This window comes from Aythya ferina (genome assembly GCF_964211825.1).
Source record: "Aythya ferina genome assembly, chromosome: 3".
In the NCBI taxonomy this organism is placed as follows: domain Eukaryota; kingdom Metazoa; phylum Chordata; class Aves; order Anseriformes; family Anatidae; genus Aythya; species Aythya ferina.
In genome coordinates, this window is record NC_140298.1 from 96,566,386 (window position 1) to 96,591,655 (window position 25,270).

The 25,270-nt window shown below is 34.4% G+C and overlaps 1 protein-coding gene across 1 annotated transcript in view; it reads left to right on the plus strand.

Moving 5' to 3' along the window:
- The window catches only part of CSMD1 (CUB and Sushi multiple domains 1), a 1,186,176-nt gene that overhangs the window by 590,021 nt on the left and 570,885 nt on the right, over window positions 1-25,270 (plus strand). The window contains exon 5 of the mRNA XM_084516291.1: window positions 10,540-10,747. Within this exon, the coding sequence (XP_084372417.1) occupies window positions 10,540-10,747 (208 nt within the window). The remainder of the gene's footprint in view (window positions 1-10,539; window positions 10,748-25,270) is intronic.

The following is a 25,270-nucleotide window of genomic DNA, read 5'->3' on the forward strand; positions in this document are numbered from 1 at the left end:
CTTTTCCATGTCTTTGTCACAAGATCACCAACCCAATGAACAGCAAGCCACTAAGGCCTTCTTTTTCCTTTGTTGTTGATATAACTGTAGAGTAGCTTCTAGAATGACTGCTCTTCATGTTCCTCAACAGTGTAACTCCATCTGAGTTTCGGCCTTCTTCCTTTCATCCCTGTGTTCCTGAGCAATACTTCTGTATTCCTTTTGAGCAGATTGTCCCTGCTTTCACCTTTTGTACATTGCTGTTTTGCATTTGAGTTAAAGCACTTCAGTCAGGAATTCCCTGTTCAACCCTAGCCGCCTCCTGCTATGACTACTCATTTATGTACATAAAGAGATGGATCACTCTTGAGCTTTGAGGAAGCTGCCCTTGAAGTCAAACAAGCTCTCCTGGGCCCCTTAGCTCTTCAAGGCATCATCCCATGAGAGCCTGTCTACCACTTCACAAACAAGTTGAAATCTGCTCTGCTGAACTCCAAGGAGTTTATTATACTACTTGCCTTCCTTACGTCTCTCAGGATCTTCAACTCATGGTTATGGGAACTGCAGCTGGTGTTAAATATCACTTTTTCTTTTTTTTTTTTTTTGAATGGTTCTTTATTTCTACACCTAATTGCCTTGTCCAGTGCCTACATTAATATATACATTAATATATATATATATATATACATATATATATATTCAGTGGACTTAAAAAGCCGGTGGATTGCTGTCCCTCTGCTATGCTCCTCTCCACAGAGATGCTGGGGTGATTAAAGTATCCAGTGAGAACCTGAACCTGTGATTGGGAAGCTTCTATTTATTTAAAGATTTTGACCTCTTCTTCTTGATCAGGTGGTCTGTAGCAGACATTCACCACAATGATCTCCTTTTTGGCTTCTCTCTCTCACTCTAGTCCATAGGAAAAAAAACATAATTGTTGTCTGTCATACAGCAGACCTCTGTTCATTAAAGGTCCTGTTTTATGTAGGGTACAGCTTCTCCTTTTCTTTCTGTTTTTTATATGAGCCTGTGCCCATCTGTCAGAGCACTCCAGTCGCGTGAGCTATCCTAATAAGTCTCTGTAATCTCAATGATACCTCAGTTTTGTGACTTTACGTGCACTTCTAGTTTGTCCGGTGTGCTTCCCATGTGGCATTTTTTGTGTACAGGCACTTAAACTGAGCTTCCAGTCATGTTGCTTTCTGAGGAGGAGAGAGAGAAACTTTCTTTGTCTCCTTCGTCTCTTTCATCTCCCTTATTCCTTGAAGGGGATCCCGTAGTTAAATAAGTCAAAGCTCTGTTGCCCAGCATCAGCTGCTTGGTCAAGTGTTCTGCAGGAACCTGACATTCCTGCATCGGCTTATCCCTCTTGGCTTCTGTACACCCTAATCCCAGAGCCATATCGACACCCTTTGCTGCTCAAATTCTCCCTAGGCAGTATTATTGATACATTCATGGATGACAACTACAAAGGATAGTAGTTGTTTTCTGTAATAATTTGTGAAGGTTTATTGTGACTGAAGGGTTTTATAATATAATTTGTCACAGCAAATAAATATGTTATACATTTCACTGCTAAAAAAAGTACAAGAGTTAATAACCACAGAACCAACAGAGATTTGAGTCATGTCTGCTGCTTGTATTTGATTTCAAGTAGTACACAACAGTTTTTTTGTTTTGTTTTATTTTTTAACCAGTTCTTTAAATACCATAAGAAAACACATTCTGTCTAACCTGTCAGTTGTCTGATCTTAGATGCATTTTTGTCCTTCTAAAAAGTGGTAGTAATCAGGTTTCAGAAAAATATACATGTTGTAATTTCATGATGTCATCAGTGTACTAAATATTTGTTCTGTTTCTGCAGATACTGACCATTTTGGCAGTGCAGTATTAAGTATATGAGATGTGATGGCACTATACATACAAACGTCAATAACAGGAATGACATTTTGCTTATGATTTGTATTTCTATGAATTTGTCCTGTTAATAAAATCTCGGGTGTGGTCCTATACCCTATGTAGAACTTGCATGAAATGCAGACTCCTGTGTACCTCCTGCCAAGAAATGCAAATCATAACACAAAAGTTATTTAACAGTTAATGATTTCTGTGGAGTGGAGACATTGCCTTAAAAGACTTTTTGAGTTCATGTGGGATACGGATTTAATGATGGATTTTAAGCATTCGTTATTTTATTTCATTTTATCAGTCTGGAACATATGCTATGGGGTAGCCATTTCTATTCACTGTATCTTCAAGCAAGGAATGTTCCTCTTTTGTTTCTTTAAGGATCTTGGTCTTTTCCATGAAAGCACCTTTTGTTACAGCTTTTTTTTTTTCCAGATGGTGTTCTTTCTAGTCATCATAAACTCATTTCATGGCATCCATACAAGATAATACAACAGAGCTAAGTAAAGCTACATGATTTATATACTTAAAAAAAAAAAAAAAAAAAAAAAAAAAGGTAATACCCTTATTCTTCATGGTATGTTTCACTGATGCTGGCAAACTACTATTTTCTGCAGTTTTGTTGCTTAATATTTTCAGAAGGATTAAGAAGCTGTGTGAAGTAATTTATACATTGTCTAACTAAACAAATGCTGCTTCTACTAGAAAAAAATTCCCTATGAATTACAAACCCTCAAGGAAAATATATACAATATTCATTCTTGTAGCCACAGTATTGCCTCTCTGGCTGCTACTCAGTATAGCCCTGCAGAGGGCTGTCTAATGGGACAGAACTGAACTGCAGGTTCATTGATGGCTTGTAATGAATTTTTGATCAAAAATCGTAATTAATTACAAGCAAATCGTGTAGCAAATATCATTTATTTGTTTTTAGAGTGTTTACATAACTTGAGTGTTAAGACATTTGCTTTATCTCTTTTTTTTTTTTCTTTTCTGTATTTCTTCAATACACTTTTGACTTATTGAATTAAATGACTTTTTTTTTTTTTTTTTTTTTGTGAAATTATGGCAACTTCTAATCTGAAAAAGGATAGGAAACAACCCCAAAAGAAAAGTTCAAAGACAAATTTTGAAAAGATGAAGCTATTATTAAAACTCACTCACATTTCTCCTTGTAAAAGTTAACCAGGAAATTTATCAAGAATTTCTGAAAGAAAAGGAAAGTATTACAAAATTGTTGGCCTACAATTTTTTTGGCTTAGAAAAAAAAAAAAAAAAGGTCTTTGTTGTCTCTATCTTGGCTACTGTAACAGTGTCACCCAAAATGTCTTCTTTCATGTTGGGACTGAAATACTGTTCAGTAAATTCTGAAACATTTTCAAAAATTAATTTCATCCTCTACAGTAACTCCACTAATAGCTGATTTATGACATGTGACTACTTGTAAAAGGAACTTTGTATAATTAGGTTCTCAATTCTCAGTAATTCTGAGAATTCCTAGTTGATTATAGTTGCATGAGCCTAGATTTTTATGAATCCAACATTAGGAATACAAATTAAATTAGTGATATTACAAGTATAACCTTTTTCATGCAAAGAAAATAGATGTGAGAAGAGCATGTAATAGTTACACTACATGTTTATAAGAATATAAAGACACTGTAATATTGGTGGGAAAATAAACAAACCATTAAAGGAAATCATGTCAGAAAGGTCCGTAAGGATCAAGTAATAGTTAATCAAGTTCCAGATTAAAAAAACAAACAAACAAAAAAACCAAACTGACCCAAACCAAACAACCAAACAAAACCCAAGCAGTTATTGGATAAAAGCTTTTGTGGAGAATATATAATGAAGAAGGTGTTCTTGGAATAGATAAAGCAAGAAAAGAAAATGAGTTTGTAATTCAATTAATTCAATACAATTAGGTAAACTTAATACAGAGATTCAGAACTTATATTTTTAAAACACTTACCAAAGAGAAATTGATGTTTGTGGTGCTATTCATGCTTTCTAAGGTAGCAAATAATTCTTTTACATCATTTCTACTCAGATCCTGAAGTTCAAACAAATAGGATTTTGTAAGTTTAAGGAGGAGAAAAAGATATCTTCATCCAATCAATTATCTATATAAACATTTGTAAATCACACTTATGGTATGGTTCCCACTCTAAGAATGGCTCTGTAGGTCAGATTATACAGGCTGTTACTTCTGATTCTACTATCTTACCTTTATTCTTCCATCTTCTTTAGATAAAATTTGACTCTGTTTGGAAGCTTGCTATTAAACAAACAAACAAACAAACAAACAAAAAACAAATCAAACAACAACAACAACAAAAACACTCTTAGAAAAAAGTACACCACTCCTAGAACAGAATAAATCACAGAATCACAGAATCACAGAATTGTAGGGATTGGAAGGGACCTCAGGAGATCATCAGGTCCAACGCCAAAAGCAGGTTCCCCAGAGCAAGTTGCCCAGGTCCAGGCGGGCCTTGAATATCTCCAGAGAAGAAGACTCTACAACCTCCCTGGGCAGCCTGTTCCAGTGCTCCGTCACCCTCACTGTGAAGATGTTCTTTCTCATATTGGTGCAGAACTTCCTGTGTTCCATTTTGTGGCCATTGCCCCTTGTCCTGTTGTGTTACAAAAGTAAGAAAATGTTTATTTCAGGTCTAATTTGAGGTGAAGATCCAGGTAAACCTGCACAAACACGATCAGAAATACACCACCATGTCCAGTAAGGCTATTTGATTGTTTTTTTGTCTCCACTTTTTCCCTCAAAAAATTTATAATCGAATCAAGAAGCGATGTCCAAGAACAAACTCAACAAAAGCTAGCATCTTTCCCCAAAAGGTTTTCTTCCCCCTCCCCAACTGTTTTTGTTTTGTTTTGTTTTGTTTTCATAGAAAAGCTTGGGGAAAAATAAAAAGTAAAGAAAAAGAAAATAACAATTCTGCTTATTGATTTTGCATTACAATGATAAACTGAGTCTTATTCTTAGACTAAAATGCCATATTCCTGCCTGAGCAATTTTGTACATTTTCAAAATAATCTGAAACTGTACATGCTTAAGATGAGAACAAAATTGAATGAAAGTAGCTGGGACTGGTCAAATAAGAAGTCAGGGAAGTGTTTCATGGAATGCAGATAGGGTAATGTTGTATGATTTCTTACAGAATAATGCACACCCAACACAGCAACAAGCACTCTAATATTTATTTGTGTGGAAAAGTGTGTATATAACCACAGATATATTTATGTTTATATTTATTTGTGTTAACATGTATCAGTTAATATTATGACATGAATGGAGTTAAAGCTGTCAACTAGTCATGAGTGGTGTTCCCCAGGGGTTGGTGTTGGGGCCCATCCTCTTTAATATCTTTATTGATGATTTGGATGAGGGAATTGAGTGCACCCTCAGTAAGTTTGCAGATGATGCCAAGTTGGCAGAAAGTGTCAATCTTCCAGAGGGTAGGAAGGCCTTGCAGAGGGACTTGGACAGGTTGGATCAATGGGCAGGGGCCAATGGAATAAGGTTCAACACAGGATTGGGGCGGGGTGGCTGGAAAGATGTGCAGAGGAAAGAGTTCTGGGTGTGTTGGTCAGTACTCACCTGAACATGAGCTGGTGGTGTGCCCAGGTGGTCAAGAAGGCCTACGGCATCCTGGCTTGTATCAGGAATAGTGTAGCCAGCAGGACCAGGGAGGTGATTATCCCCCTGTACTCTGTGCTGGTGAGGCCGCACCTTGAGTGTTGTGTTCAGTTTTGTGCCCCTCAGTACAGGAAAAACGTCAAGGCCCTGGAACATGTCCAGAGCAGGGCTACAAAACTGGTGAAGGGCCTGGAACCCAAGTTGTATGAGGAGCAGCTGAGGGCACTGGGGTTGTTTCGTCTGGAGGTGAGGAGGCTCAGGGGAGGCCTTATTGATCTCTACGACTACCAGAAAGGAAGTTGCGGGGAGCTGGGGGTCAGCCTCTTCTCGCAGGTAACTAGTGATAAAACTAGAGGGAATGGCCTCAAGATGTACCAGGGGAAGTTCAGGTTGGAAATTAGGAGACATTTCTTCTCAGCAAGAGCAGTCAGGCATTGACTGGTTTGCAAGGGAGATGGTAGTGTCACTGTCCCTGGGGGTGTTCAAGGATCTGGTGCGTAGGGACATGATTTAGTGGGTGACATTGGTTGTAGGGTGATCATTGGACTAGATGTTATTGGAGATGTTATTAATTATTCTATGATTCTTTAAAATGGAAACTATTTTCCCAAACCATAGTTTTCTGCAATCCTAGCAAAATCCAATTCTACAAGAAGAGCAATCCAAATTATTCTGAAGTGCCCTTTGAAAACCCCAGAGAGAGAAAGAAAATGCATCTTAAATGCATGGACTAATAAGTATTTAATTAATTTGAAAATGATCAACAGCAAAAGGAGAAGTTGAGAAAAGCAGACAAACTGATTAGAGCACTCATCTATGATATGGTACACCTGGATTCAAGTGATCATAGAAAAAATAAAAACAAAAAAAAACACCTACAACCTTTTGACATATTTATAGTTTTTAGAACACAGAAAGGAAGCAAAGAAGCCCAGTGTTTGTTCTTTGCCTATCCAAAATGAAGGCTATACAAAACAAAATTTGATAGAAGGTTAGCTGAATATTTTTATAGTTAAAGAGCAGGCTTCTCTAAATTAGAATTAGATAAAATCAATGAGTTGTCTGATGAATGTGTAATGCTACCTTTGTAACACTTAGCTATGGTTTTGGTATTTATGAATCTGGCAGCTTAGCAGCTTGACAGTTGGCTCTGAGATAATTTATTTTTAAACTTGGCATTGGTATACTATGGCTTGTTTTTATATTTTTATCAGTAAGACATTTTAAAATGTTAATTTAAAATATTCCAAAAAGGCATTTAACTAACTCCTCATATTAACCATATCTAAATATCCAAGCATATATCTATGGAAGTAATCAATTACGATTATTTCATGGATGTGTTTTCTGTACTGAAGAATTTTATTAAATGAGGTACAATTACGTACTTTTTCACAAATGAGCTACAGAAAAATGCCATTTAATAAAGAATTGTATAAAGAACTGCTTCAGTGATATTTTTAATAAGCCATGCTAAATAATTTATGCCCATGGTTCATTTAAAACTGTCTAAAGCTGCAATTTTCTTTAATTGATAAGCCTTATGAAATGTGACTTGAAATGACAATATGTCATTTGTCGAGAATTTATAAAATGTCACAAGTTTTTAATTGGATCTATTCTGTTGCTAGTGATAAAGGGTAGGGAAATGACTACAAGTTACATAACAAGAAAAAAACTTTTCTGTATTACTATGAATTCAGAGCACTTAATTCCTGACTATGGAGAGATCCAAATGTTTGTAGCTTTACACTTCAAGTAGTCATTTGTGCTGATACAAACAGCACTTTGTGCAGTTGCTCACAACTTCAAAATAACCATGAGTGCTTGGAATTAATTATTTGCACATTTTAAAAAGCAATTTGTTAATCAGTTAAGAGTTTGTATTGTTGAAGCCTCAGGCATTAGCTACTATAAAATTACTCCAAGCATGCTGATGCATTAAGATTCTCCTAATAATGTCCTATCTGTCTCAGAATTATCAAATAGAGAAGCCCATGGCCAAGAGGTGATCAATGCAGGGAAGCCAACTAGCTCCCATGCCAGCTCGTAAAACACAGCTCATGTCCATATAGCCAAACTATCTAAGCAGTGTGGCCACATCCTGCCTGCCTTAGTTTCAACATTCAACAGTCTGGTTACCTTAGTCTGGATGACGTCTCTGAGTGAGGAAGTCTCCAACGTCCAGACTTCTGGAACATGGAAACTGTCAGAGGAAAGACAGATTTCTCTGTTCAGACCTGACTAATGTTCCCTTTCCATTTCTGAGCTAGCTTGGTTTGTTGCAGACCTCTTAGAAATGCCATTCCTGAATAGGTTAAAAAGCTGTGCATCCCTCTGGGCAGATATCTGAAGTAGCCTGAGTTCCTCTGAGTTTTCATTGGTAATGCACACTGTATAAATTTAGACTTTGGTATGTGATTTCCAGAAATAATCAACCACATAGCCTTCCTTGTCAGCTGTAAAATTCAAAGCTTTATGGCTCAAAGCTTATTCCAGGGCTCTGCAGCATAAACACTGAGTAGCATTGAAATTACCACTAGTATGTTACTTAATACCAGTATAAACACAGTGGGAGATGGTGTCATTGAGGATGTTGTCATAACAAAATTTAACAGCAAGCAGCCAGTACCAAAGAGCCATGGCTGACCTAGTGAGTTCATTACGCATCTTGCTGGCTGCCCTGAATGGGAAAAGCCTGTTTGCTGTCATTGAAGAGTACAGGTAGAACCTGTACACTTTCATTAACTGGAGCACTTATTCATATAAGTTTTTGGTTCTTAAAATAAATAAATCAATAAGCAAGTCCCACAAAGTTATGACAAAATATGAAAAAGCAGGAAGCCTGAAAAAAAAAAAAAAAGAGTGTGGAAATCATCAGGTTTTTTTTTTTTTTTTTTTTTTTTTTTTTTTTTTTTAGTGGTTCACTCAAACTCAGATAATGATGATGATCACACTGGAAATCTTGCTGTTAGTTTCTGTACTGAAGTATTGGCATATTACGCATCAGGTTAATTTGTTTTTCTTTGCTGGGTTAGATGATGATCTGAAATTAAGTACTCAAAAACTGCACAGTTTAAAATAAAATGGAAGAAAGTGTAATTTTAGATTTTAGATTTTAGATTTAGATTGGATAATAAAACTTGATTCTCCTTTCTAATTTCTTATTTCAAAAGAATTTTTAAATTCTTGTAGTCTTTGCATGTATTATGCTTCAGAAATTTTGACTCTGATCCCTGACTATCCATGAATTCTTTAAACTTCACTTTCTTTCACCTTTTGTCCAGCAGATGCTTAATAGCTCTTTCAATATACACTGTACTGGAGGCCAGGAACTGAGGGAGGAACAAAAAATAATATCAGGGCCCAGAAAGTAAGACATGAAATTTATTGAAAAGATACAGCTTTGAGACATTTGTGTGCCAACAGATCATGACACTTACAAAGCTTGAGGTGGCCAAGCTTGTATATACGTTTATTCATGCTAAAGTTTACTTAGCAAAGTGAAGATGACTAATTACTTGAATCTCTTCAGCAGTATTTTCTTATCTTTATAATCAAAGTAATGTTTGGCACAATGCTTAAATGTTAAGAAATTATTCTACTTCTTCCTTTCTCCCAATTCTCCCTTTAATTCTAGTTTCCTAAAATTAGCTATTTTTCCTCTTTTAGTAGTCTCCTTTTTAAAGTGTCCAACCACAATATTAATCTTCCTTTGATTTAAATGAATCCTTTTTCCTTTAAATCTTCCTTTAAAACTCACTTTCACTGACAGACTCTCAACTGTGATTGAGAGGAGCAGCTCTACTCTTACCTCTATGTTGCTTTAATTGTCTTTTCACTCATTATCCTAAAAAGACTGTAAGTTCCTTGTGCCATGCACCTTGTCAAGCTATTTGTTTTTAAATCACATGCACTTACTAGTATGTAAATAATGTCTAATAATAATAGCAGTAAGTAGAGATGACAAAATGGGTAAAAAATGGAATGCTTCTTGTGTGATCATTCACCTATGCAGAAATATTTTAATTAGCATTGTTGTAGCTTTCATAGCCACATTATAACACATCGAAAGCTACTTGATGAGTTTTTAAATTTTTATGCCAATGAATTGCATAGATGACATGTTAATTTTATTTATTTACTTATTTATTTTTAAAATGTGTTTTAATAACAAAATAATTCTTGAAAGCTTTCAATGAAATCTTAGGGGAACAGGAAAAATACAAAAAGTCTGCTCAATCTTTGGTAGTGTATTGACATTCCAGACCGGAGAGAAAATTATTTTGTTCTTTAATTTATGAAATTTTATTAATAACTTCAGAAAAGTAAAATTGTTAGTAGGTGATGATAGGTGAACCTTGGAAAGTCCATCTGGGAACAAAATGTTCTGAATTTATTCACCGTGTATAAACATCCTGTTTCAGAACAAATAGCTACAGAATGGTTTATGTGTTTTCATTAATGCTTCCTAGTTTAGGACAAGAACTTGATTTATAAGAATATTTTTTTCTGCATTTTTTTTTTAGTTATAAAAAAATAAACAACATGTTAGAAAACAAATGTTCAGTATTTTTTTTAAATTCATATCACAGAGAGACTAAATGTATTTCTGTTCCCAGTTCTTTCTTAGGCTTCTTCTGTGGATATTTTCACACAACCAAAGTACATTTTTTTTTTCAAATAGTCTTGTACTTGGTGTCCATGCTGAATTTATGCCTGTTTGCCACTTGTTTGCTACTAAAGACTCACCAGCAAGGGAAAAAAAAAAGTCAAAACACAACCCAAAAATCTTAGCAGCTTAAATGCCAGAGAATGTTCTGTTATATTCACCTGGATATAATTTTATTTTTATCTATATTCTTGTATGTATCTATTTGTGGGTATTCTATGCATAGCAGAGAAAAGCTTAATTTGGTATGAGAGAAACAGGATGATGTTTCATGTATTTAAAATAAAACTTCAGCAGTAATCACTGTTTTGTTCATCAGCTGAAGGAGCTTGTGGAGGGACACTACGTGGGACAAGTGGAACTATTTCAAGTCCTCACTTTCCTTCAGAGTATGAAAATAATGCTGATTGCACCTGGACCATACTGGCTGAACCAGGAGATACCATTGCTTTGGTGTTTACTGACTTCCAGTTAGAGGAAGGATATGACTTCTTAGAGATCAGTGGAACAGAAGCACCATCTATATGGTAAGTCAAGGATCTTGTGACGATCCCAGTTTCTTTCATTTTCCTTTGTTGGTGAGTATTTTGAAAAGATATTTAAGGCGGAGCTTTTTATTTGTGAGTAATGACCATTTTGTTATGAATTTTCCTTTGGTTCTTTTCATCCTCCAGGGCTGAAAACTGCTTATAATCTGCTAAATAATCTGCTTCTGCTTCTTTCCAAATCTTAATTCTTCCTCTTCCTTTTCTCCAGCTTTAAGAATTATATTGGTAAGGTGAGCATAGCAGTGAGCATTTACTGATTCTACATTTGTATGAGAATGTTAACAGATGTTGTATCTTGAACACTAGCTTATCGTGACATGGTTTTTAGTGAGCAAAATTCAGCCTCACAGAAAAATAGGAATACAGAGAGAGCAAATGCATGTCATCTTATTTTTCTAAACAGGCGGTAATTCAGTCCTCATTCAGTACTCATGTATGTATTTTTTTTATCTTATGTAGACTCATGTTAAAAATGTTGGCTTAGCAATATTAGGGTTTAGTAATTACAATACTAAAACTACTTTCTCTGTACTAAGTAGAATGTGATAGTTCTTTTCATGGGAATGGATTAAATTGTGGAACAGTTTGTATTGGGATATATCTTCAAGCTACATATACAGACTTTGTATTTTTTTCATCTCTGAGAAGAATGTCTTGTGTTTGACATATGTGCCATTGCTATAAAATGTAGCCTTGAAAAGACAAAACAAAATAAAACAACAAACAAACAAACAAACAAAACCCATACACAGACATGCTACTCACAGATTGCTGATGGATATTATCTTCAGAATGCCCTTCCAGGAGATCTGATCCAATCTCACTCTTATTTTAACGTCATGACTCACTAAGCAATGCAATATATTTTATGAAGTTCTATGCAGCATCTGATCTGTTAAAAAACTCTATCAAATAAAAAAGTGCAGAAATAATTTCTGTCAAATATATAAAAACTTTGTTCTGGAGATGCTCCTGGATCTCTGTCACAAGTTTACTATCCTACATTTCCACATGACCAAAAATTGTATAACAGCAGTCACTGAATTAGCTTTGTATCAGATTAGGTGCTCATATCTGACTGTCTGAAATTCAGTGCGTGGCAACCTACTTGTTTTTCTCTCATGCACAAACACGCATTGTATTCATAAATTACATTTTTTGTTGTTGTTGTTGTTATTGTCTGTTCTGAGGAGCAGAAATTGAAATACGTAAAGGAAAGAGCTAATGGAATCTTGTTACAGAACACAAAAATCTGTCCATTCAGTTTTATATGATGGGCTCTAATAGATAACTAACAACGTATTTGTAACTTAATTGCAAGAAATCATGTTACTGAACTTAAACATATAAATATAGGAATAATTTTACATTCTATGATACTATGATCCCTAGGATGTACAGACAATCACATATACACATCCATTCTCCAGAAGATTTTTCATAATAGATGACGTAGAAGAATATTTAGAAAGCAAAGAATGCATATTCTGCATTGATCTCATGATATTGATCAGTTGGAAATCAGAGCTATACTAAGAATCTTCTTTCTCCTAGAATTTAGTCTGAACATTTTTGTCTTTTTCCTTGATACTAGCTTTTTGATTGGAAACATTTTTAGAAGCTAAACATTATCACAAAAAATTAAGGATTTATTATATGTTCATTATCATCATGTTCATATGATCATTACTAAAAGTTTGAAGAAGCTATGAGAAGTTTTATAAGAAATGTTTAAAAGGTTATTGGATAATTTGGAATGAAGCTACACATTCAGCTATATTTAAATCAGAACGGTTACCATAGCGACATTAGAGACATGCTAAATGTAGTGCATGTTGTAATCCATTAAAATCAGCTGTGCTCTGTGCTTTAATGTGAAATTGTTCCATACTTAAAACTAATGGTCTAGAGGTGTTTCATCTTAAAATGTGATTTATTTTTTTTTCTTCACTGCTCCCTTTTATTGTATCTGGCATCACGTCAACAGATTTCTGCAGTAATTCTGTGTTAGAAGGCACATATTCCATTAGCATGAATTGGTAATTATGATTGTTCTATTTGCTGGAGAATAAGCCAAATATTTTCCTATTGAAAAGCATAGAAACACAGCACTGAAAAAGTTAGAAAGAGAAGGAAAATAAAGAAAAAAGATCAGATTAGTGATTCTTTAGTGATCAATTAGTGATCAGTTTAGTGACAATTACCCTTTGCAGATATGTTATAGGCAAAGTAATAAGCAGTTCTAGTAGGATTACCATGAAAAATGAATGGACTGAAAAATGAATGGAATGAAAAATGAATAAACAATACAGTGAAGTGATAGAAATGCTAGAACAAGTAAAATCTACATGCTGAGGAAAAACAGTATGATGTATCTATAAAATATTATATTTATTATATTATATGCCTCATGTTTCTAAACCTTCTTTAAGATGTTCAGTCAGTTTCCACGTTATAGAGCTGATTGTAGGTTTGTATTCCAAAGCCCTGGAAAAGAACAAGTTTTATTTATTTATTTATTTATTTATTTATTTATTTATTTTACTCATGAAAGATTATTTGAAAATCATGCATGCAATCCATCCTAATGGTATTAGTTTATAAAAGATTCAAGTGACATTACCTCACTATTCATTTTATGTCCATGATACAATTAGAGTGTCCAAAGTTATTAAAGTTTTTTGTCTAAGTAAAGTGCAGTTATGTAGGTCTGGGTCTTGAATGGATGTTCACATATAGATGAACACATTTTTCTTCCTGTTTTGAATCAATATGAGTGTCAACAAGCTTAAAAAGATGAACATTACTGTTTGCAAAATGAATGTGAAACAGGTAGAACAGATTTTTTAATCTGTGGAGGAAGTAAAAGTATTATTAGAATGTAGATGAAAGAAACCTTTTTGAATTTGAATCACTCACTTAATTTGCTATTACATAAAGGAGCTTGAGATGTAAAACATGTTTATCTTGAGTTGGTAAGCTTTCGTTTGCAATGCCAAGAAGAGTACTTCTGGGAGCATATCAGAAAAACCGTTTATTGGTATGTCTGGAGTACATCTCAAAGTCCATCAATTGTCTGGATTTTTGAAAAATCTGAAGGGCTCCTCTGTGATTTATTATTACAATTAAAATAAATTTCTTATTTATATGATTTCTGTAAATTAAATCTCTCTTTTAAATAGTTTCAAACATGTCTCTTTAGATTCCATCTAAATTAATGTCGTATTTAAAATTAAATCAAGGTTGGATTTAGAGATAGCATTAAGAAGTACCTAAAATGATGTAAGATCAGAAATATATCACTCAGGAAAATGAGTCTTCCCAAAGACTGACCCTCAAGATGAATATACATATGTACATATATAATTTGGACTGAGTATTTTCAGGTGAGGTAAAGCAATTCACATGGCCATAGATAAGTCAGACTCAGGCTTTTTCAAGCAAGTATGTCTCTGCCATCATTTTTGCAAAATTAAAAACATATTCACACACACACAAAATCTCTAATACTACAATTTGCATGAAAGGTGATTATAGTGATAAGAAACATGTTTCAATTACTACTTTTGAACTTGAAATCTTAACATTGAAACTAGTTTGTTTTAATTCGTTACCTTACTAATATTATCTGACTGGTTCCATTTTGACCCAAAATTACTATCCTTCAGTTTTTTTCCCAATTTTTGCTAATAGAAGAGAATGAATGGAGTACACCTCATACATTATTTTAGTCCAAATTAATTTTCTAATACTATTTAAAAATACCTTTAGGATTATTCTGACTTTCTTATAAATCACTTCAAATCCTAGTGAAAGGCCATAAAAATGGATGTGAATGTGAGAGTGATTTGGAAGCAATGGTAATGAATTGCTATATACTTGGCATATGGTTTGACATAAGTAGCTAGAGTCATCTGAAACCCTCATCTTGTTTCTGTGTAATGAATTAACTCTTGTAACTACTGGGTCATAATAGTAAATTGTGTTTCTTAAATAAATACACCCGTACAAGCTTTTACATATAGTTCAAATCAGTAGCATTCCAATCTATGTATTTCCTTTTTTATAGAGATCTGTCTTAATCTTACCATCTGTATTGTGAGAAGTCTGTAACAAAGTAATGCATGAACATACCGAGTGGAGTAAATCACCTCTTTAATAGATATCCATGGAAGCAGATCCATACATATGAACTGAATAGTTATCTCAAAATTATATGATTATACAGCTGAAGAGCACCATCTATTGGTTTACTGTGAAAAAGTTGCTTGCAGATGCGCTTCCAATAAAGTTGTTGTTATACACCCAAAAATGGTTCTGGGTACACCCTTGAGAATATAGGGCTCTATTTATTTTCTTTTCCTTTTCCGTCGAGCAAGAAAGGATGTTCCATGACCATGGAACAAGAGGAAGGCAATCAGATTCAAACTTTTTTTCTTTTGTTTTAGAATACTGTTAGATTATTTTATTTGAATCAATGTATTTATTTTAGCCTCCTTGAAGAGCTGCTGCCAGACATCCCTGTTTGTCACCAATGAAACTCTACTGAAACTGCAAAGCCATTTGTTTATCTTGGAGATGCAGTTATCTTGTTGCCTGCTAGTTTTAGTAAGCTCTTACCTTTTTCTAGGTTTTAACCCAATTTTCTCTTTTACCTGTTTTGGTCAGGAAAATTGGTCCTGTAAATATAATCTTCTGTACTTGATAACCTGTCCATCTGATCTGCAATGAACATTCTATTCCCATATAAAAGAAAAAGAAGTTGCATAGTTACCCTTGAATTCTATAATTCTATTAACTTCCACATTGCAAAGTTTTCAGTTGTTCTCTCTCTATATATTTTTATTAGTCTACCACATTTGAAATTCAGTAATGCTGTTTAGTACTTGAATACTCTGTTTCAAAAGTATACAGGAATGCTAAATACTTTTTAAACTGTTTTAACATAGAAGATAATACTGTTCCAAAAAGCCAAGATACATTGGAAGGACAAAGATACTTTTAAGATGAGCAAGAAAGGTAGTATATGTATCTGTATGAAGAACCTTACAAGACTGAAAAATACAGTAAGCATAATATGTTTCCTCCCATGATTTGCATTAAAGTTATGTTCATGAAGCATGACAGTATATTTATACTAACTGATTTCTTCCATACATCATTTGTACAGAATCCTGTACTAACACATATATTCATTAGGCATATTGCACATATTGCTGACAGTAAATGACAGAATCCCAAAGTGATATGGCAAGTTCCATGTCTTTTAAAGACTCCTTTCCCTTTCCCTCCTTCCAAAATTGTCTGATTCTACACCCTCCAGAATTTGCTGCCATAATCAAACTTCTAAATTTATAATCTGCTAAAATTCATCCCAAACAAGCACTGACACATTCTAGTCAATCTCCTATTCCCTATCTATTTTAATAGATAGTCCCTAATCTATAGATAATCCCTAATCTAATAGATAATTCCCTTTTTTATTTTAATAGATTAAGGTTTGAAAATTATACTCTGCCCCCTTAAAAAGAAAACAAAACAAAAGCCGAAAAAAAAAAAAAAAAAACACCAAAAAAAGAAAAGAGAAAAGAAGAACCTCAGCCATGTGATGCAGACATAGTCAAAATGATGCATAAGCAGTTTGCAAATATTGTGCTGAACTTTACTGTCTCTGCAGATCTGTAGTGTTGGAGTGAATGTTTCATTGGTCTCAGAATTGTTAAATAGTCTTTGAAAGGATTATCCCACTAACAGATTAGGGGATTTGGAAGGAAAGTAACCACAGCATTTTGCATAGAAGGCATTTATGGCACCTTTACCACTAAACTGGGAAAACAGACAACTGATACCCTCTAGTTCTTAAAATATTGCTTTCCAGAATCTTTTAAGATTCCCTGAGGGGGAAATAACATGTTTTAATTCAGTATCTATATCCAGTTCTTTGGCATACCAGTCGCTATATCCAAACATATGCAGATAAACAGTTCCTTCACTCCTACGTTTTTTCCATAATAAGTATTAATAAGCTCATCTCATCAGTGATGTATCTTGTACTTTGCTATATTTATCAAAATCATCATGTTCCAAAATTGATTTTCTGCAGGCATTCAAATGCTTGCTTGAAAGAATGAATTATCCACATTTCTAAGTATATTGCTAGCAGACTTGGGAAAATATAGTGAACACTGCTCTTTGTCTTTGGAGTCCGTCTTTGGAGTCTGAGCCCGCCAGAGTTCAAGAAGTGTTTGGACAACACTCTCAGACATATGGTCTGATTTTCAGGTGGTCTTGTGTGGAGCCAGGAGTTGGATTTGATCATCCTTGTGGGTCCCTTCCACTATTCAATGATTACATGACACTAAAACACAATGTAGATGAGAGGTAGTGAACTTTGTCTCCCTTTAGCATTTCTATAGGAGGAAAGATGAAAAATGGAATATAAAAAATACTATGGAAAACAAAACAAAGCTGCAAAGAAAATCTTATTTTAAGACAAATTGTTTTTTATTTACTTTTCCATGTTCTAGATGTTGTCTCCCTTTCTCTTTCAGCATCCTGAAGGTATTTTTATTTATTTACTGACTTTAAATTGTTTCAGATATAATAGAAAGTGTGTGGATTTTGTTGTTTGTTTGTTTTATTATGATTATTATAGTGTGTATTAAATATTATAGGGTATTTTATATGAGGACACGAGCTTCACTGGTCACATTGAGGCAGATTCAGATTCTAATTGAATACTGAAGACAAGGCTAAAGACTATCAAGAGTAACCACTCAAAAATAAGCTGAAATGTAAGATCTGAATTTGTATGTGATCGCTGAATTCCTGGCGCTGCACTGGAAAAGGTGGATCATGGAAGTAGTCAGGGCTATGAGTGGGGAAGCTGGGAGACAAAAATGAATCTAACATGAAAAGAGTTTTTGTTTTTAGATTGGGCATGACAGATTTTAAAGAGCTGGTAAAGTTTTGGAAGCAGCTTCAGGATGGCGTGAGGGGTGTCTGGGAAATCTGAACTTCAGTATAGCAGTGATGAGAATTTGGGGCATTAGGTCAGATGAGCCTTTGCAGGGTGCCATCCCAAATGTGCCTGGGAGGTGCACTCAGGTCAGCGCTACCACCTGCACAGAGTGAGCAAAAACATCCTAAGCACACAGGAAAACCACCATCACTAATCACCACGTTGATACATCAGGCATATCCTCTCTCCTTTCCTCTTCCCCTAAAACAGAAATTTCTTGGTACATTTTCCTCTTCTGTGCAGGACAGCAGTGAAGCCTGGACAGCCTTTTTATTTCCTGCTAAATATTTGGTAGCCTTATCAGCATACTGTGATTTTTTCACTAGATACTTGCCCATGTAATGATGGCAAACGATGAAATATGTATGTAGTTCTTTTGAGCTTCAGGTAGAAATGTAACAAAACACTGTAACATTCATTTTGGACAGCAGCTTTACTTTGCATTGTGTTTCGATCTTGTGTTCAGAGATAGATGTGATGGAAATAATCTGATTAAAAATGGTAGAGTTCTGATGCAAAGGCAATTTTTTAAGGCCCTGTTAATAAAGATGCTTAGATTAAGGTAATGTATCATATAGAAATCTTGAAAAAGTTCTTACATTTGTGTTTAAAGAAAGCATATCTGAAATGCATTGCTTTATCTTTTGTAATATCTTCATCCTAAATATTATACATATATATATTAATAACCGTGTAGATAAAAGTATCATCAGCTTTTGAAAAGTTATTTAGCCTAAAACAAAGAGGGTGGTGAATTCACTTGATGTTAGTATTAGTGATTGTAAACTAATATCTCTTGCCAGTGTTATCTGTACAGACACGGAGACTGCTTAGCTGTTAACACCAGCATGTGAACGGTGTATGAAGTGAGAAGTACAGAAGCAATAAATTGATGCTTAATTCACAACACTATTGCTTTCTTTGCACCTATTAATTTACAGCCTACTGTGCTGAAGAGGTATAAAGGTTTAATTCATAGCACAACAGACTGACAGGAATATGAGTGAGAGAACTAACTTAAGGAAACACTGTGACCTACAGTATAATTTTCCACCACGTTTAAGATAGCATAAAAAGCACAAGATTTTTAAAATTAAGTATGTGAACAAGGTTTAAATACATTAACAGAAAGCTTGGATTGCTTACCAACAAAATACCACTAGCATTACTATCTTTCTAAACAAGCTGTCTAACCCTGCAGACTCAACATGTACCTAAAATTACCTTCTACTGCATCTATTGTATTGTTCTAAAATATGCATATGGGTAGCCTAGTTTTCTTGAAAAATCCTTGACAGTAAATTCAGGAAAATACATTCTAATGAAGAAACAGCTCATGTCAGTATATTCAGGCAATGTTAGAAGCTTTTCTTAGAGATATGTATGGATCATTTTGTTTCTTCCTTTTAGGCAGCACCTACATGGTACAGTCAGCCTCACGTGTAGCATCTTAGTAAGACAAAATCCATAGATATTTTGACTTCTTGAAATTGAGACTTTTTTTTTTTTTTTTTTTTTCCTGTATTTGAAATATAGCACTACCTAGGCTAGATTCTAGGTCTATTTACAATTACATTGATTCTGACAAATACGTATACTCCCTCATATTTCCCCAGAAAATATTCTGGAACTGAAGCTGGGGCTGGCTAACTTACATCATATAATTGGAGTTGATTAATTTATATCAGGGAGGTTCAGGCTAGATGTTAGGAAAACGTTCTTCACCGAGAGGGTACCTGGACACTGGTTCATGCTCCCCAGGGCAGTGCTCATGACACCTAGCCTGCTAGAGTTCAAGAAGTGTTTGGACAACGTTCTCAGAAACATGATCTGATTTTTGGGTGGTCCTGTGTGGAGCCAGGAGTTGGTCTCCATGATCCTTGTGGGCAAAAGAAAATAAAAAAAAAAGAAAACAAAATGAAAAAAATAATAATAATAAAAAAACAACAGTCATTAAAATACTTTAATCACATTCATCCCTATCTTAAAAAAGTTCACTTACATTAAAAAAACAAACAAACAAACAAAAAAAAACACCTACACCAAAATCAACATATTGAAATACTGAAGAAGTGTTCAATTTATGGACAATCTGCATACACGCCACCTATTCATCACATTACTACCATACATATTCCCCAATTCCTCAAAGCATGTAGTAGTGGCTTGTCCTCCCATTAGTGAGGATGAAGGATGGTCCCTTACCAAACTTGTCTCTTGTAATGTATGATGTCTTTCTATGTTAGAATTGTAATACCAGCTATTATAATTTTCTTAAAGATATACTAGTTGTTTTTTGTTTGTTTGTTTGTTTTTGTTGTTGTTGTTGTTTTGTTTTAATACAAACATTGTATTATATTGTATTTTATTTATTTATTTATTTTTAATATATTGTATATTTGAACATATGAAAAACTGGTTGGTAGAGGTTTGCATACTTGAATGCACTCTTACTTTCCTGCAAGTTTAACAGCAAATAAAATGATCAAAGCAATTAAATCTTTTATTTATTTATTTTTTTTAACAAGGGTAGAATATTAGAATATAAAAAATAACGTATGTCTGCTTTATTTTTTGCCCTGAACATTTTGAAAGCTTCTACTAAAGTATAGAGCATAACAACATAACATTTATTAGTATGTTTTTTGTTTTGTGTTGTTTTGTTTTCCCAACAAGATGCACCTACTCCCTCTGAAAACTCTATCTGGATCTGCATTGCAAACTTATCTGGCTAGCTACCCATTATTTCCATGGTTCTTCTACTAAGATCAGTGGCGTAGTCCACACTGGCCAGAATAAAACTCATCAGTGAACTGTTCTTACAGTAATGTTAATAAATCCCTTGGCCCCAGGTACCTCTCTTTATTCTGCACACAGAATGCAGTGATTGCTTCTTGGACTCTAAAATGTTAGATTGAATTTATATAACATGTTTATAGATGGTCACTTTTTATAATTTCTGCACAGTAAGCTAGTGTTAGGACTTTGTTTTTTTTGCAGAGGTCTGTGCTTAGAGGATAGTGTATTGCTTTATATCTCAGTTGTTTCAAAGAAATAGTTACAGCACAGAGAGTTTAGATATGACGTATATCACTGATATATGTCATTGATATATAGACTAATATATCATCTATGTTTTTCTCATTTCCTAAGTAGGCAAGGGAAAAGACAATGAGAAGTAAGGGGAATTTGTTTGGAAGAAGGATTTTGCTAGTCAGAAAGTTTAGACAAGCTTGCTAATCACAAAGAGTAAAAAGTTAAAATACCAAATATAAAACACCTAAAATAAAATTTTAAATGCAATAAAAAATATTAGTTTTTCTCATATTGGATGATTTGTAGTCAAGTGTCTAAACTAATTATTCAGTGTGCAAATATTTGCATTTTTGGTATAGCAGGCAAAAGGTACAGAAAAGAAATGCAAGTATTCCAGACTAGAAATGCAGATATTGAGAACTCTTTTTAGGATAATTGTTTGTTTGCTTGTTTGTTTGTTTTCTTTATAATGATGTGACCTGGGTATTAAAATCTATTGATTAGAAAACAAACAAACAAACAAGCAAAAAAACAAACAAACAATAAAATATAATGTGAGCATCTGACTAATACAATATAACTTTGTACTTTAAATTTGTACAAAATCCCATGTAGAGATCACCTACATTTGGAAGAGACCACATATGGTTTTGGTTTATATATAGAGCTTTTGGAAATTATATATAAGGTACTGAAAAAAAGCATGATATCAGATACCCTTATATATCAAAACAAAGTGCACACTTTTCTCAAAATGGTTCATTATTACACACCTATTTTGAAATCAGAATAGTAGGACCAAATTAACAAAAAGATGTATGTATATACCATGCATATCAATGTGTGCTTGCAGCCCAAAAAGCCAAGCATATCCTATGGGCTTCATCAAAAGTGTGGCCAGCAAGTCGAGGGTGGTGATTCTACCCGTCTACTCTGCTCTCATGAGACCCCACCTGGGGTGCTGCAGTCAGCTCTGGGGACCCCAGCACAAAAAGGAGACAGAAGTAGTGGAATGAGTCCAGACAAGGGCCATGAGAATGATCAAGGGGCTGGAGCACCTCTTCTATGAAGACAGGCTGGGGTTGTTCAGCCTGGAGAAGAGAAGGCACCGGGGAGACCTTATAGGGGAGACCTTAGACAGGAAAGCTGGGAAGGGACTCCCATGTCAGGGAGGAGACAAGGGGGAATGGCTTGAAAGAGGGGAGATTAAGGTTAGATATTAAATTCTTTACTGTAAGGGTGGTGAGGCCCTGGCACAGGTTGTCCAGAGAAGCTGTGGATGCGCCACCTCTGGAGGTGTTCAAGGCCAGGCTGGATGGGGCTTTGAGCAACCTGGTCTGGTGGGAGGTGTCCTTGCCCATGGCAGGGGGTTGGAACTAGGTGATCTTTAAGGTCCCTTCCAACCCAAGTCATTCTGTGATTCTTTGATTCTATGATTGATTTTAATAACTTCAACCGACATGTATAAACCTTAGTTTAACCTGTGTAGTTACACTGTCACACTAATCTATGGTTGTCTTTTTTAGCTGACTGACAGGAAGGCATTTTGGTTTACAAAATTCACTCAAGCAAGTAGAATATATTATAGGAAAGCATATATGCAGATTTGTTGGAGTATTATTTGTCATCTCTCTGTGTACATAAAAATATCATTAATGTTACAGAACTGAGCATTCTAAAATCAAGAATGGCAACTTTAGTTTGACCCACTTGTACATAAAGTTTGACTTGGGTTTTTAATTATGCCATCAAATGTTCCTATTTCACACTATGTTCAGAGACTGAATTACTGTCATGTATTTAAAGAGACTCAAGTCAGTAGGACCATTGCTTCATATGTTGAAATGGGATGTTGAGTGCCTTATCCATGATATTAAAGGAGAAGAGAATAATGTTTCATGATAAAAACAGAGTACCACTTTAAAAGCTAGGTCTTATACATGCATTTTCCACAGTGTTTTTTCTGTTAGCAAATCTCTTCATACAAAATTTCTGCAGGTTTTTGCTAATATTGTTGTAAATATTTCTTGTACAGCTAGATTCAGCTCCTTTAGTTCTTTACACTGCAACTAGAGTGGAGGAAAGCTTGAAGAGAGCAAACAGAATACCTGGTGGTCAAGGCTGATTTTTTTTTTCTCTTGGGACTGAGTATTGTATCAAATTAACATTAGATTAGTACTGTTTCTAATACTAGTATATCTTTCTTGTAAGAAAAAATAGTAGTTGGTGTAGAAGTAATAAAGGTATTAGTAGAAATAAAACAGTATATTTTCTAACATTGTGTAAACATAAAAGATGATTGGAGGTTCAGATTTTTTGTAAGGAAGCATATTTAAAAATAGACAAATACTTTACTTTTTCTTCATTCATTATTTATGGACATTTTTAAAATTTAGTGTCAGTCTTGTTTGACCTGATGAATTCATCTTTTCTTTTAATGAAAGATAATTTGAATAATGCTACTTAAACCCCCACTACTTTCAACTTGAATATTTTCCTAGCAGTTGTACCTCAGGAATCATTCAAGAATTTTTCTCCTTTAAACTGCATAATATTAGCAATTTTCACAGTAGACTGCATCTCAGTTTCAGAGACTGAAAACAATACTTGTCTAGAACTTTATCATGGATCTCACATTTTAGGCCAGAAATGAAATATAATAATAATAATAATAATAATAATAATAATAATAATAATAATAATAATAATAAACAAAAAACTCTATTTTATCTACCTTGAGAAAACTGTCAGTTTTTGGTAGAACGTAGTGTTCAACTTTTGTAAATTAAAAAGTAAAGTAAATAACTTTTCTATGAAAGTTTCCTAAGGAAGCTTCTAAAGACTTTTAGAAAAATAATGGAATCATTAAGGTTGGAAAAGCCCTCTAAGATCATCTGGTCCAACCATCACCCTACTACCAATATTACCCACTAAACCATGTCCCTAAGCACCACGTGCAACTTTTTCTTAAACATCCCCAGGGATGATGACTCCACCACCAAGGTGGAAATGGAAAGGGGCCAACCCTTTCCATTATCTGGCTGCTCTTTCTAAGAAGAAATTCCTTCTAATTTCCAACCTAAACCTCCCCTGATGCAACTTGAGGCCACTGCCTCTAGTTCTATCACTCTTTATCTGTGAGAAGAGACCCCAGGTTCCCACAACTTTCTTTTCAGGTAACTGTAGAGAGAAAAAAAATAAAATGTGAAAGCATTAAAATCACCATTATTTTATTTTTCTGAAGTCCAAACTGTAGTTTAGTGTATGTGGCAAGCCTATACTTTAGAAGTCTAAAGGACGATAAAGTGTTCTTTTGATATTATTTCTTAAGTTATTTGGACAAGTGCTACCTACTGACATTATTCCCAGTACTCCTATTCTTTGCTCTTTTGTTCAACCATGATGGGTACTGAAAACGGTCATGTAAAAATATGCTGGAAAAAAAATGGAAGAGTATAGAATTTCTTCTGTAGATCCCATGCAGCCTATGTATGAAGTGGATAGAAGAGACTTAAAAATAGACTCTATGCCTATACATAAAACATTCACGGGCAGTGAATTTTGTTCCAATTCAATTATGTATTTCTGTCATATGAATTAGCTTAATGGTAAACTGACAAATTGAAAACTGAGGCCAAGAATTCAACTGGTATGAAAACTGTTTACACTTATAGCCTCAGAAGTAATAGCACAGGAGGATAATATGTTCATTTAAATCCCTATGATATGGTTCTTAGTACAGTATTATAATGAACAGTTGTTAAGTGTAGAACAGAGCTGTATGCAAAACAGCACTAGGCCAAAATTACAACATGAATCGGATGGTGTTCACAAGTTTCAAAAGATCTTTGAAAACTAGATAGGTTGTTAAAAAAGAGTGACAAAAATGATTCAAGAGTGCATGTTTATCTCATAAGAAAACAGTTCAGCGTTAAAAGTCCATGTGGAGAAAATACTGGATCATACTTATCTGAACTAACAAAGGAAGGTATAAGAGAGACTAAGAACCAGAATCTGTACTGGCTGGCTTGCAAGAAGGAATGTATTTATTATATTTTTAATCATATTTTGAATTGGTGTTGAATTCTGTCTCCTCATTTCTTAAAATTGACATTGGATGTCTTTTGTTTGTGTTTTGATCAGGTGTAAATTATTATTTACAGCCAAGGGGTGGCAACAGTATTTCCAGTTTTAAGATATAGAGCCTAGATCTAAAGACTGAATATATGGGAAGACTTTATTCTACCAGTTCTTTTTCTATCATCCTTGTTGTAAAAAGAAACTTAAAAGCAGAGAATCTTGTATTTAGCACTGAAAGTGTGGGATTCCGCAACTTAGTAGTATTTGCTAGGAGAGTTTCTCAAGTTGAGAATTTCAGCTCTTGTGCAGAAGGCAACTATCAAGAGAAACCTTGGTTTCTTGGAAACTGATATACAGGTTTTCAC